The sequence below is a fragment of the Amblyraja radiata genome, chromosome 4 (assembly GCF_010909765.2).
Source record: "Amblyraja radiata isolate CabotCenter1 chromosome 4, sAmbRad1.1.pri, whole genome shotgun sequence".
Taxonomy (NCBI): domain Eukaryota; kingdom Metazoa; phylum Chordata; class Chondrichthyes; order Rajiformes; family Rajidae; genus Amblyraja; species Amblyraja radiata.
In genome coordinates, this window is record NC_045959.1 from 105054759 (window position 1) to 105070118 (window position 15360).

Here is a 15360-nt window from a genome sequence, read left to right on the forward strand (position 1 = left end):
GGGGAGAAAGCAGGAACAGGATACTGATTCTGGATGATCAGCCATGATCATATTGAATGGCAGTGCTGGCTCGAAGGGCTGAATGGCCTACTGCTGCACCTATTTTCTATGTTTCTACACCGAAGATCAACACAAAATGCTGGAGTAACTCAGAGGGACAGGCAGCATCTCTGGAAAGAAGGAATGGGTGACGTTCGGGTCGAGACCTGAAGAAGGGTCTCGATCCGAAACGTCACCCATTCCTTCTCTCCAGAGATGCTGCCTGTCCCGCTGAGTTACTCCAGCATTTTGTGTCTTTCTTATAAACATAGAAAGGTTGTTGTCTTGACACCAGCTCACGAGGTTCTCAATCTCAGAATCTCGGGAACTATTGAGCAGTGAGGTTCCTCACCTCTGAGCATGCTTCAGAGACATGGACTACCTACAGTGAGGCAACTCCTGTTACTGAAGACCCCTCCGCAAACAATGTCTTCACACAATCCTCCAGCACAGAGCACGCACTTTGGCCCAACATGATCATGTCAGCCTTTTTGATCATCTACACCAATTTCTTTTGCCTGTATCCTTCAATGCTCTTTTAACTGCCTGTCTGTGCTACCTAAACACAGTGCTTGTGCAGTGTAAGGGTTTGGGTTAACTGATTATACTGCACTGAAGCTACCACCTGGGTGTTTTGCGCCCTTGGCTCTAGAGTGGGACTTATACCTGACCAGAACCTTTACAGAGATACACCAACTGATCCACGACAGACACACATGTAGGATTTCAAACACAAAATTGAGTATGACACTGGATGTGTGCCAGAGGGGAAAATAGCCAGAATAAAAATAGTTGGACAGGAATTGCACAGTGGAAGCATTTACCACTGGTGGTGAATCTGTGGAATTATTTGCCACAGTCGGCTGTGGAGGCCAAGGCAGTGGATATTTTTAAGACAGAGATAGATAGATTCTTGATTAGTGTGGGTGTCAGAGGTTATGGGGAGAAGGCAGGAGAATGGGGTTAGGAGGGAGAGATAGATCAGCCATGATTGAATGGCAGAGTAGACTTGATGGGCAGAGTGGTGAATCTCTGGAATTCTCTGCCACAGAAGGTAGTTGAGGCCAGTTCATTGGCTATATTTAAGAGGGAGTTAGATGTGGCCCTTGTGGCTAAAGGGATCAGGGGGAATGGAGAGAAGGCAGGTACGGGATATTGAGTTGGATGATCAGCCACGATCATATTGAATGGCGGCGCAGGCTCGAAGGTCCGAATGGCCTACTCCTGCACCTATTTTCTATGTTTCTATGAATGGCCTAATTCTAATCCTATTCCTTATGACCTTACCCCAACGCAGATGAATATATTTAGTAATAATAATAATACATTTTATTTATGGGCGCCTTTCAAGAGTCTCAAGGACACCATACAAAAATTTAGCAAGTAGAGGAAAAACATGTATGCGGAATGAAATAAATAGTAGAGACATGACTAGTACACAAATTAAAGACAGAATTCAATACAAAACACAATATGAGGCAATTCAAGCACAGATGAAAAGGGAGGGGGACGTGGGGCTAAGGATAGGCAGAGGTGAAGAGATGGGTCTTGAGGCGGGACTGGAAGATGGTGAGGGACACGGAATTGCGGATCAGTTGGGGGAGGGAGTTCCAGAGCCTGGGAGCTGCCCTGGAGAAGGCTCTGTCCCCAAAACTGCGGAGGTTGGATTTGTGGATGGAGAGGAGACCGGCTGATGTGGATCTGAGGGACCGTGAGGGTTGGTAGGGGGAGAGGAGGTCAGTGAGATATGGGGGGGCCAGATGGTGGAGGGCTTTGTAGGTGAGGACCAGGATTTTGTAGGTGATCCGGTGGGAGATGGGAAGCCAGTGAAGTTGTTTGAGGACTGGAGTGATGTGATGCCAGGATTTGGTGTGGGTGATGAGTCGGGCGGCTGCGTTCTGGACCAGTTGGAGTCGGTTGATGTAGGTGGAGCTGATGCCAAGGAGAAGTGAGTTGCAGTAGTCCAGTCGGGAGGAGATGAAGGCATGGATGAGTCTTTCAGCAGCGGGAGGTGTGAGAGAGGGTCTGATTTTGGCGATGTTGCGGAGGTGAAAGAAGAAGGTTTTAATGACATGGCGGATGTGAGGCTCAAGGGAGAGGGTGGAATCAAAGATCACACCAAGGTTGCGGGCCTGGGGAGATGGGGAGACAGTGGTGCCGTCGATGGTGAGAGTGGGGTTATTGATTTTGCTGAGTGTGGATTTGGAGCCTATGAGGAGGAATTCTGTTTTATCGCTGTTGAGTTTGAGGAAGTTATGTTGCATCCAGGTTTTTATAGCTGACAAACAGGAGTTGATATGGGAGAGGGGGGGGGGGGGGGGGGGTTGTGGGGGGATTTGGTGCCGAGGTAGATCTGGGTGTCATCAGCGTAACAGTGGAAGTCCAGGTTGAAGTGGCCGAGTATCTGACCAAGGGGGAGGATGTAGATGATGTAGATGATGAAGAGGAGGGGGCCGAGTACGGAGCCTTGGGGAACGCCTTGAGTGACTGTGGCTGTAGCAGAGGTGTGGTTGTGGAGAGAGATGAAGTGGGATCGGTTGGAAAGGTAGGAACAGAGTTAGCTGAGTGCAGAACTTTCAATGCCAAGGTCCCCAAGTCTGGTAAGCAGGATGTTATGGTTCACTGTAAGTAAGGCCCCTATCACAAGTTTACATATAAATACTCTGGAATACTGAAGAAGGGTCTCGAGTCGAAATGTCACCCCTTCTTCCTCTCCAGAGATGCTGCCTGTCCCACTGAGTTACTCCAGCATTTATATGTCTATCTACATATAAATACTCGATGATTTATCATTTATGCCTGAACATAAAACTAATCACAAGATGGCAGCAAAGTCTTCACTGCCTAAATGTGAATGAAGTGATAGATTTCTCTTACTGTCGGGCTTCCATTTATAGAGACAGGAGTCAAGAATATTTTATTGACATCGGTCCCAAAATGGTACAATGATTTTCTTATTTGCAGCAACACAACAGAGAAGTAAACAATGACCGAAGAAGTAAACAATGACTGACTATAAGTCAATCCTAAGGACAGATTTGACTTAGTTGTTTTTCTTATACAGTCACAGAGTCTTGCAGCACAGAAACAGGCCCTACCATGCGGACCAAGATGCCCCATCCAAGTCAGTCCTATTTTCTCGTGTTTCCCATAACGCTCCAAACCTTTCCTATCCATGTACCTGTCCATGTGGCTTTTAAATATTGTAATTGTACCTCCTCCGGCAGCTCTTTCCATACAACTATCACTGTCCAACTGAAAAAGTTGCCCCTCATTGGAGACCACCGGACCACCTTTGATCAGACTTATTGAATTAAATCTATCCCCTTTCATCTTAAACCTATGTCCTCTGGTTCCTGATTCTCCTATCTGGGTAAAAGACTCTGTGCATTTATCCAATGGACGTTCCGGGTCGAGTCTGCAGAAGGGTCTCGACCCGAAATGTCACCTATTCCCTTCTCTCCACAGATGCTACCTGTCCTGTTGAGTTACTCCAGCATTTTGTGTCTACCCCCAGTGTTGATACAGGTTCTCAGCCTATTGGGTCTCTATTGTACCTAAGCAACTGTCCAGTTCTTCCTCTACAGACCAGGATCAGCATGAACTGGCAGCAACACCTCCTCTGCATTGACCATTGGCAGGGGTAGCTTAAGCCTGTAAGCTCAGTCCCCTGCCATACTCTTTCTATACCCGCGACAACGTAACCCGACATAGCATAGAAAGAGCAGTCCTGACCTACTATCTGCCTCATTGGAGACCATCGGACTATCTTTGATCAGACTTTACTGCATTTTATCTTGCACTAAATGGTATTCACGTTATTCCCATTATCATGTATCTATACAGTGCGGATAGCGCGATTGGAATCACGTATTGTCTTCCCGCTGACTGGTTAGCATGCAACAAAAGCTTTTCTCTGTACCTTAGTACACGGGACAAACTAAACTAAACTTTGAATTCATTGACAATACACAAGTTCATAAGCCATAGGAGCAGAATTAGGTCCATTCAGCCCATCGAGTCGATGTCATGGCTGATCTACCTTACCCTCTCAACCTATTTCTCCTGCCTTCTCCCCATTGATACTCCTGTTGTTAGATGAATAATAGGTAAGAACAAGTTAGTGAACAGGAGGGATACTGCGAAACTGGTTGAAAGATGCCAATGCAACAGTCTTGTTCTCAACGTTAGCAAGACCAAGCAGCTGATTAGAGACATAAAAAGCTGGAGTAACTCAGCGGGACAGGCAGCTTCTCTGGAGAGAAGGAATGGGTGACGTTTCGGGTCGAGACCCATCTCCAAGCAGCTGATTATTTACTTCACCAAGGGAATGCCAAGGATCTACGAACCCGTCTTCATAGATCGAATGGTGATGAAAGGAGCCATCAGCTTCAAATTTCTGCTCCCGCACATCTTTTAGTTTAGTTTAGAGATACAGTGTGGAAACAGGCCCTTTGGCCCATCATGTCCTTGCCGACCAGCGATCGCCCACACACTAGTTCTATCTCACACACGAGGGACAATTTACAGAAGTCAATTAACCTGCAAACTGCATGTCGTTTGAGTGTGGGAGGAAACTGGAGCACCTGGAGAAAACCCACACGGGCACACCCCAGAGAACGGGCAAACTCCGTACAGACAGTTATTGATCTGTCCTGAAATGAGCACATTTATGCTATTGCAACGATAGTTCTCCAATGTCTCTACTTCCTCAGAGGTTTGAGGAGATTTGGCATGTTACTAAATACTCTGACGAACACTCTAAAAGTTGGTGATAGGTTGCATCACAACCTGGTTTGTTAATGAAGGAGGCTGGTTGACAGATAGTGGTTGACATTGCCTGGCCCATCATGGATTTAGATGTCAGCACCATCAAAGGGATCTATAGGAAGCACTTCCTCGAGAAGGCAGCCAGTAGCATCAAGGACCCTGGTCATGCTCTCATCTCATTGCTGCCATCAGGAAGAAACTACAGAAGCCTGAGAACTTTTACCTCCGGGTTTAGGAACCGCACACTGCACATCCCTTGGACCACACTGCACAACCCTAACCACATCTCTACCTCATCAGGGATGTAATGCTGAGGCTCTCCAAAGCGCAAGTCACGCCGCATTTAGAATATTGTGAGCAATTTTGGGCACCATATCTGAGGAAGGATGTGCTGGCTCTGGAGAGGGTCCAGGGGAGGTTTATAAGAATGATCCTAGGAATGAGTGGGTTAACCGATGATGAGCGTTTGTCAGCACTGGGCCTGTACTCGCTGGAGTTTAGAAGAATGAGGGGGGAACAGTGAAAGGCTTGGATAGAGTGGATGTGGAGAGGATGTTTCCACTAGTGGGAGAGTCTAGGACTAGAGGTCATAGCCTCAGAATTAAAGGACATTCTTTTAGGAAGGAGATGAGAAGAAATGTATTTCATCAGAGGGTGGTGAATCTGTGGAATGCTTTGCCACAGAAGACTGTGGAGGCCAAGTCAGTGGATATTTTTAAGGCAGAGATAGATAGTTTCTTGATTAGTACAGGTGTCAGAGGTTATGGGGAGAAGGCAGGCGAATGGGGTTAGGAGGGAGAGATAGATCAGCCATGATTGAATGGCACAGTAGACTTGATGGGGGCGAATGGGCTAATTCTACACCTATCACTTATGACCTTAACTACTATGGACTTTGAACTGAAGAAATACCAGACTTTGTACTGTGAGTCTCAAGAAGGGTCCCAACCCAAAATGTCATCAAGTCAAGTCAAGTCAAGTCAAGTTTATTCGTCACATACGCATACGAGATGTGCAGTGAAATGAAAAGTGGCAATGCTTGCGGATTGTGCAAAAAAACTACAAAACAGAATGGAACAGAATCAGTAATTCCCACATATTTGTGGGAGGAAAAAAATAAAAAACAGCGATTTTAAAAAGACATTAGACAAAACAGTAAAATGGTACAGTAAAGTTAGTCCCTGGTGAGATAGGAGTTTACAGTCCTAATGGCCTCTGGGAAGAAACTCCTTCTCATCCTCTGTTTTCACAGCATGGCAACGGAGGCGTTTGCCTGACCGTAGCAGCTGGAACAGTCTGTTGCTGGGGTGGAAGGGGTCTCTCATGATCAGTCCATGTTCTCCAGAGATGCTGCCTGACCAGCTAAGTTACTCCAACTCTTGGTATCTCTTTTTCATGGACTTTCTACTGTCAAGTTTGGCTTAGAAACATGGAAATTAGGTGCAGGAGTAGGCCATTCAGCCCTTCGAGCCTGCACCGTCATTCAATATGATCATGGCTGATCATCCAACTCAGTATTCCGTACCTGCCTTCTCTCCATACCCCCTGATCCCTTTAGCCACACGGGCCACATCTAACTCCCTCTTAAATATAGCTAATGAACTGGCCTCAACTACCTTCTGTGGCAGAGAATTCCAGAGATTCACCACTCTCTGTGTGAAAAATGTTTTTCTCATCTAGGTCCTAAAAGATTTCCCCCTTATCCTTAAACTGTGACCCCTTTGTTCTGGACTTCCCCAACATCGGGAACAATCTTCCTGCATCTAGCCTGTCCAACCCCTTAAGAATTTTGTAAGTTTCTATAAGATCCCCCCTCAATCTTCTAAATTCTAACGAGTACAAGCCGAGTCTATCCAGTCTTTCTTCATATGAAAGTCCTGACATCCCAGGAATCAGTCTGGTGAACCTTCTCTGTACTCCCTCTATGGCAAGAATGTCTTTCCTCAGATTAGGAGACCAAAACTGTACGCAATACTCCAGGTGTGGTCTCACCAAGACCCTTGTACTATTATGCACTATTATTGCACTATTATGATCTGGTTTCGCCAACATTAATGCAATGGCCTAAACAGCACACTGATGTTTCTACTTCATCAGAAGGCTAGGGAAGTTTGGCATGTCTCCAGTGCATCTTATCAATTTCTACAGCTGCACGATGGAAAGCATCATTTCAAGGTGCATCACAGCTTGGTGTGGCAACTCCTTTGCCCAAGACGGTAAGTAATAGCAGAGTTGTGGGTGCAGCTCCATGCAAGAGAAAAACCAGCCTCCCCTTGCCATCTACTCCACTGACCCTCCACCCTGTCTCGGGAAAGCAACCAAAGATAATCAAGGAACACTCATACTCCGATCATTATCTCCCATCTGTGCAGAGGAGACAAAAGCTCAAAAGTACCTACCACCAGATTCAAGAACAGCTTCTCTGAGAAGGAATTTCTTTAGTCAGAGGGTGGTGATCTTCTGTGGAATTTGTTGCCACAAATGGCAGTGGAGGCCATGTCATTGGGTATTTTTAACGCGGAGATTGATTGGATCTTGATTGGTAAGGGTGTTAAAGGTTACGGGGAGAATGCAGGAGAATGGGGTTGAGAGGGAAAATTTAATCAGCTATGATCCAGCTGGATGTGGGCAAGTTGGGACGAAGGGCCTAATTCTGCTCCTATTTCTTATGATCTTATGCCTTGCTATTATTGGACTCTTGAACTGAACTCTCATGTTTAATTTAGAGATACAGTGTGGAAACAGGCCCTTTGGCCCAATGGTCATCCGTATCCTACACACTGAAGCCAATTGATAGAAGCCAATTAACCGACAAACCTGCACGTCTTTGGAACGTGGGAGGAAGGCGGAACACCCGGAGAAAACCCACGTGGTCACAGGGAGAATGTAGAAACTCCGTACAGACAGCGTACATTTTCAGGATCGGAACCAGGTCTCCGGCGCTGAGATGCATCAACTCAGCCACTGCGACACTGTGCTGCCCATATGTTATGGATGAGTTCCTGATCTTCCAATCTATCTTGTTGTGGTTCTTGAACTTTTTTTTTTTCCCACACTTTCTCGGTAGGGTAGCAAGCAAAAGAAAGTTTTTCACTGTATCCCAGCACATGTGACAACGATAAACTGATACCAATACCAATCCCCAGTTGAACGCAAACAAATTGAGCAGACTGATACAAAAACATACACTTTACAAGAGGATCTCAGAAATGCTTGGCATCTACCATTTAATGTAAGGAGTCAAGTCAAGAGTCCAGAGTGGAGTACAAGATGGAGATGCTGGCTTACAAAGACTGACACAAAGTGCTGGAGTGATTGAACAATTAGGTTTAATCTCTGGAGAACATGGATGGCTGATGTTTTGGGTTAGGACCCTTCCTCGAACCCTTTCTCCAACCTGAAACATCAATGGGGTTGGGAGGGAGAGATAGATCAGCCATGATTGAATAGCGGTGACTTGATGGGCCGAATGGCCTAATCCTGCTCCTGTCACTTATGACATCACCTACCCATTTTCTCCAGAGATGCTGCCTGACCTGCTAAGTTACTCCACTGTTCAATTACACCAGCACTTTGATATATCACTCCCTCCTAACCCCACCTGTGTCTTTCAAAAAGCAAGAGAGCCTATATGAAACAGCAACAGAACATTGTAATTGCTACACCTTTACAGGCCGATTAATACCCAATAAACAAAGCACACATTTCTTGCAACCGCATTGAGTTTACAAAGTTTTGAGAAACCATTGGTATAATCTTCCAAGCTTTAATATAAACTGTAATCAAATTATTGTGGAATCTCTTATTAGTTTAAGTTAGTTTAGAGATACACGCGGAAACAGGCCCTTCGGCTCAACGAGTCCGCACCGACCAGCGACCCCCCCCCCCCCCATAATAACATTATCCTACACCCACAAGGGACAATTTTACATTTAAACCAAGCCAATTAGCCGGCACACCTGTACGTCTTTGGAGTGTGGAAAGAAACCGAAGATCTCGAAGACAACCCACGGGGATAAAGTACAAACTCTGTACCAACAAGCACTTGTAGTCGAGATCGAACTCGGGTCTCTGGTGTTGTAAGCGCTGCAAGGCAGCAACTCTACCGCTGCGCCACCGTTGCATTGCATTGCTCATATAAAAAGGCAATCATGCATTATGGTTTAAGCTGATTATAACACTTGTCAAAGTAAGTTTTCACAATATATTTTTTAATGTTACACCTAGGGAATTTGACAGTGTACACTTCATGAAACCCTCATGAATGATGCTGTTAAAATCCACAACCAAGATCCTAAAGTTTTGCTGTAATCTTTCTCAACAGAGTTTTCTTCGAGACTTACTGAAGAAAGCAAAAAGGCCCTTTGATGAAGTGAAGCTGGAGGAGTATACCCTGACCACGGTAAGAGGAAAATCCTAATGGTTTGCCACCGCAAGTGTTTATTGACAGTATCATCTTTTTTACAGAACCTACGCATAATGGATTTTCTAATTCGGCTGAAATCCCATTTTCAGATTTAGCAAAAAAAAGTGATATGACAATGTTAATTATGGAATTGTTAGTAATGAAAGTAATATTCACAGCATAGTCATAGAGTCATGCAGCACAGGTCTGAAGAAGGGTCTCGACCCGAAACATCGCCCATTCCTTCTCTCCATAGATGCTGCCTCACCCGCTGAGTTACTCCAGCATTTTGTGTCTACCTTCGATTTTACTAGCATCTGCAGTTTTTTCTTACACAGAAACAGGCCCTTTGGCCCTATTCTGACCAAGATGACCCATCTATGCTGGTCCCGATTGCCCACATTTGGCCCATATCCCTCTCAACCTTTCTTGTCCATGGACTTGTCCATGTGTCTTTTTAAATGCTGTCATTGTACCAGTCTCAACTACCTCCTCTGGCAGCTGGTCCCATACACCCACCCTCTAAATGAAAAAGTTGCACCTCAGATTCCTATTACATTTTTCCCCTCTCAACTAAAGCTATGTTCTCTGGTTCTTGATTCCCCCTGTAGAAACAAAGAATGGCAGATGCTGGTTTGGATGAAAGATAGGCACAAAGTGCTGGAGTAACTCAGCAGGTCAGGCAGTATCTCTAGAGAAAAATGATGGGCTATGTTTCAGGTTGGAACCCTTCTTCGGACTTCTTCAGTCCCGACCCAAATCGTCAATGATTCTTTCTCTGCAGAAATGCTACTTGACGGATGGTGGTGGATCTGTGGAATTCATTGCCAGAGATGGCTGTGGAGGCCAAGTCATTGCATAGTTTTAAAGCGGAGATTAATGGGTTCTTGATTAATAGGGGCTTCAGAAGTTATGGGGAGAAAGTAGGAGGATGGGGTTGAGAACGAAAATAGCTCAGCCATGTTGAATGGCAGAGCAGACTAGATGGGTTAATGGTCTAATTCTGCTTCTAAGTCTTAGGAACTTTGAAAGGTGTAACTAGTTAGGTAGAATAAACGGGACTAAAAACTTTTTTTTGAGGTAAACTTTCCAACAGTTCTCTCAGAGGAACAAATTAACCAGGGACATTCCTGACACAATTTTGAATGGTTGGAAAATTGTACAAGAAACACACAAATTGTGGAGTCCTATTAATTATGTTGCGTTTTGGCAAAGTGGTGTTGGAAATAGTCTATGTTTTCTGAACGTATATTACAACCATGCAATGTGGGATTAATAAGGGGCAGTGCCACGGCTTGGTGGTACAGTTGCCACCTTACAGCACCAGAAACCCGGGTTTTATCCTACCTACGGGTGGTGTCTGTACGGAGTTTCTATATTCTCCTTGTGGTGGCATGGATTTTCCCCCGGGTTCTTCGATTTCCTCCCACACTCCAAAGGCGTACAGGTATGGAGGTTAATTTGGCTTTGGTACATAATTGTAAATCGTCCCTTGTGTGTGGGATAATGTTAGTGTATGGGGATCGGTGGTCGCCGCGAACCTGGTGGTCTGATGGACATGTTTCCGAACTGTGTCTCTAAATTAAACTTAAATATAAAAGAGCCTCACAATACATACCAGTGAAGAGGATTGAAGAGAAGTGTAATAGAGATTCAAGAGAGTTTATTGTCATGTGTCCCAGATAGGACAATGAAATTCTTGCTTTGCTTCAGCACAACAGAATATAGTAGGCATGAATACAGAACAGATTAGTGTGTCCATATACCATTGTATAAATATATACACACATGAATGAATAAACAGATAAAGTGTAAATAAACAGATAATGGGCTATTAATGTTCAGAGTTGTGTTTGAGTTGAGTTTAATAGCCTGATGGCTGTGGGAAGTAGGTGATTCCTGAACCTGGACATTGCAGTCTTCAGGCTCCTGTACCTTCTACCTGAAGGTAGCGGGGAGATGAGTGTGTGGCCAGGATGCTGGGGCATGTTGTTGTATAGACAACCCTATGGATAGGGCCTGGTTAAACAACAGAGGCAATGTTTAAAAGGGCAGGAGAAGCATAGTGCCCAACCTCAAATGCAAAGTGGCATGAGAACAGAGGTAATCATGGCCCAGAGAAGACATTTGTCTTTATTTTGTACTGTCTACTGAACAAAATTGGAGATAACATCTCAAAAGTACGTTACTCCTAAATTACCCGCCTTTTGTGTTTCATGAGGTGTGAAATGTGCTATAGAGTTCTTCTTTCTCCCTATCTTAAATGATTAAAATTTCACCAATATGCATATTAACTTTGACATCCTTATTTAATGAACGAACGAAAACTTTATTGTCACATGTGAAATTCTTTGCTTGCATACCTTGCCATGAAGGGTACTTACAAAGTTACAAATCTGCCCCCCCCCCCCCCCAGTATAAGTTCCCCCTTTGTTCTTTCCTCCCCCCTCCTTCCCTCAGCAGCGACGTCCCTACTTCACGTCATTGGCCGCCGTGCCGACCTCTCCTCAATGCTGATGGATCCGCTCCTGTGGCGAATGCGAATTACCCCACAAAAATGTCCACAATATATATTCTACGTCACAGGGCCACATTCCGTTGGAGTGAATGTGATGAAATGCATAAGACCATAACACCATGTAAGGCACAGGAGCAAAATTAAGCCATTCGGCACATCAAGTCTACTCTGCCTTTCAATCATGGCTGATCTATTTTTCCCTCTCAACCCCATTCTCCAGCCTTTTTCTGGTTATCTTTGACACCCTTAATAATTAAGAACCTATTAATACCCAATGACTTGTCCTCCACAACTGGCTGTGGCAATGAATTTCTCAGATTCACCACCCTCTGACTTTACCTTAGAGATACAGCATGGAAACAGGCCCTTCGGCCCACCAGCGATCATCCTGTACACTAGCATTATCCTACACACTAGGGACAATTTACGATTTTCCCAAAGCCAATTAACCTACAAACCTGTCATTGCAGTGTGGGAGGAAACCGGAGCGCCTGGAGAAATCCCACGTGGTCACAGGGAGAATGTACAAACTCCATACAGACAGCACCTGTAGTCGGGCGAAAGAAATTCCTCCTCAAGAAAACTTTGAAACTTTTCTTCAAAGTTTGTTTTCCCTCTGCTGTTTTAATTGATCCTTGAAAATTATATAATGCCTATTAGACCTCTAATCAATATTCTCCTGCCTAATGGTTTACAGTGGTGACGCCTCCACCAGCAAACTAATGCGATCTCCAGCATCCAGGCATCGAATGCTGTTCCTCTTGGATAATTTCTAACCAGAACGTATAAATACTGTGCTGTCCTCAGAGACCAAGTTCTTTGAGACGGTCCTGCAAACATGTGTGGAGTTGTGCTTGTTAGCTCAATTACGTCAACGTTGACATGGCTATTAACTCCAAAAGTTCCCCAATTCTGCCTTTTCTGCACTCACCTTTCTCCAGGGAAAAAAATATCTTCCTGAGAATATTGGAACAGACCTTAGTTGAACTCTTGTTTTTCTTTAGGCATCCTCTGCCTTTACCCAAGCAACCAAAATAAAAAAATGACCTACATTGCTGTAAATATTACAAATACCTTTAATAAGCTGACTTTAGTTTAGTTTAGAGATAGAGCATGGAAACAGGCCCTTCGGCCTACTGTGTCAGTGCCGACCAACAATCCCTAACGCACACTAACACGATCCTACACACATAAGGGACAATTTACAATTTTACCATGACTCTCATGTAAGTAAAAATGAAAAGTCAAGCTGAAACATTAACCCTGTTTCTCCAGAGATGCTGCCTGATCTGTGCTGTGTTGCAGAACTTTTTGTTTCAGATTTCCAGCAATTTTGATCTGTTTCCCCTATGACATGTGTATGCAGATTGTGTAACCACAACATGTCCAACTCCCGCTTCATAGTCTCCGCTAATACAATGTCAGTCTGATGACGGGTCCCGCCTGAAAACATTGTCTGTCCATTTCCCTCCTTGATGCTGTCTGATCCACTCTGATTCGACAGTATACGGAGAGATGCATGATAAAGGGAATAACTAACATTATATATGTTTGAAAGCCTATAATTTCAATGCATTAAAAACACAGGAGGGAACAAATGGTGGTCACTCTGAGATGTGCTTCGATCAATGTTTGAGAGGAATCAAAATCATGAGAGGAATAGATCGGGTAGATTGCCAGAGTCTTGCCCAGAGTGGGGGAGTCGAGGACCAGAGGACACAGGTTCAAGGTGAAGGTGAAAAGATTTAATAGGAATCCGAGGGTTAACTTTTTCAATCAAAGGGTGGTGGGTGCATGGAACAAGCTGCCAGAGGAGGTAGTTGAGGTTGGGACTATCCCAACTTTTAAGAAACAGTTAGACAGGTACATGGATGAGACAGGTTTGGAGGGACATTGTTGGCCGGTGTGGGCAAGTTGGGCCGAAAGGCCTGTTTCCACACTGTCCCACTTTATGACTAGTCCCTTTCTGTGACTAGCAAACAATAAGTGGCCTAGGTTGGGTGCCATTTATACCTGGAGACCAAATATCTTGATTACACAGATTTTTATCCAGGATATTCTTTTCCTCAAGAAAAGGACAAATTAAAATATCATAGAAATTTTATTGACTGTCCCAAACAAAGTTTACGAACATGAACCTTGAAATTTAGGGAAAGATATCACATGGTTTTAATCAATTCTGGATCCAAACTTGATCATCATAACTGTTTCTGTCTGTGGCTGGCAAGATGTAAAGAGTGGGGTGCCGCAGAGACTAGTACCAGTGGCCCCACTATTTACAATTATAGAAACAATTTGGTTGAAGGATTGAAAGATGTGGTTTAGTTTAGTTTTAGTTTAGAGATACAGCGCGGAGTCTGCGCCGACCAGCGGTCCCCACACATTAACATCAATCCACACACACTAGGGAGAATTTACTATTTTTACCAAAGCCAATTAACATACAAACCTGTACGTCTTTGGAGTGTGGAACTGGGAGGAAACCGGAGCTCCCAGAAAAAATCCACACGGTCACAGGGAGAATGTATAACTCTGTGCAGACACCACCCGTGGGCAGAATCGAACCCGGGCTTCTGGCGTTGTAAGGCACCAGCTTTACCGCTGCGCCACCGTGTGTTTGCTAAATTTGCTGATGATACATCGATAGGTAGAAAGGTAGGTAGATGGTGGCACAGTGGCGGCACAGCGGTAGTGTTGCTGCCCTACAGCACCAGAGACTCGCGTTCGATCCTTCGGTGCCGTCTGTATGCAGTTTGTACGTTCTCTCTGTGAGTGTTTCGTCCGGGTGCTCCGGTTGCCCCCCACACTCTAAAGTCGTGCAATTTTGTAAATTGTCCCTGTTGTGTTGGATGGAATTAGTGTTAGGGCCAAAGGGACTGTTTCCATGCTGTACCTCTAAACTAAAGTAAGTTGCAAAGCAAACATAATGTGCTTACAAAGGTACATATGTGGGGTAAATGAGTGGACAAAGACTTGGCAATGTGGGAAATTGTGAAATTGTCCATGCTGGCAGGAAAAATTCTAAATAATATTAATGTTGAGGCACTACATGTGTGGAGAGATGTGGGTCTTGGTGCATAATTTACATATTGCTAGTATGCAATTACACCAAGTAATTAGGAAAGCTAATAGATGTAATTACATATTGCAACTAATTGCCTTTTCACGTGTGGACAAAATCATTTTATGACCATCAGTGAGAAGGGAACTCGTTCTGTGACAATGAAATCCCCAGATTCACCACCCTCTGACTATAGAAATTCCTCCTCATCTCCTTTCTAAAGGTACATCCTTTCATTCTGAGGCTATGGCCTCTGATCCTTGTCTCTCTACTCCATGTCAGTGTTAAACCCCTATCGGGACGACAGATGGCACAATGGGCTAAGTGTTCGGCTGGCAACCGGAAGGTAGCCGGTTCGAATCCCGCTTGGAGTGCATACTGTCGTTGTGTCCTTGGGCAAGACACTTCACCCACCTTTGCCTGTGTGTGAATGTGTGTGAATGTGTGCGAGTGATTGGTGGTGGTCGGAGGGGCCGTAGGCACAGATTGGCAGCCACGCTTCCGTCAGTCTGCCCCAGGGCAGCTGTGGCTACAGAAGTAGCTTACCACCACCGAGTGTGACTGAGG

General features: G+C 44.8%; 1 protein-coding gene across 1 annotated transcript in view; it reads left to right on the plus strand.

The window, feature by feature from the left end:
- The window catches only part of calb1 (calbindin 1), a 58951-nt gene that overhangs the window by 36175 nt on the left and 7416 nt on the right, over positions 1 to 15360 (plus strand). The window contains exon 6 of the mRNA XM_033020166.1: positions 9134 to 9211. Within this exon, the coding sequence (XP_032876057.1) occupies positions 9134 to 9211 (78 nt within the window). The remainder of the gene's footprint in view (positions 1 to 9133; positions 9212 to 15360) is intronic.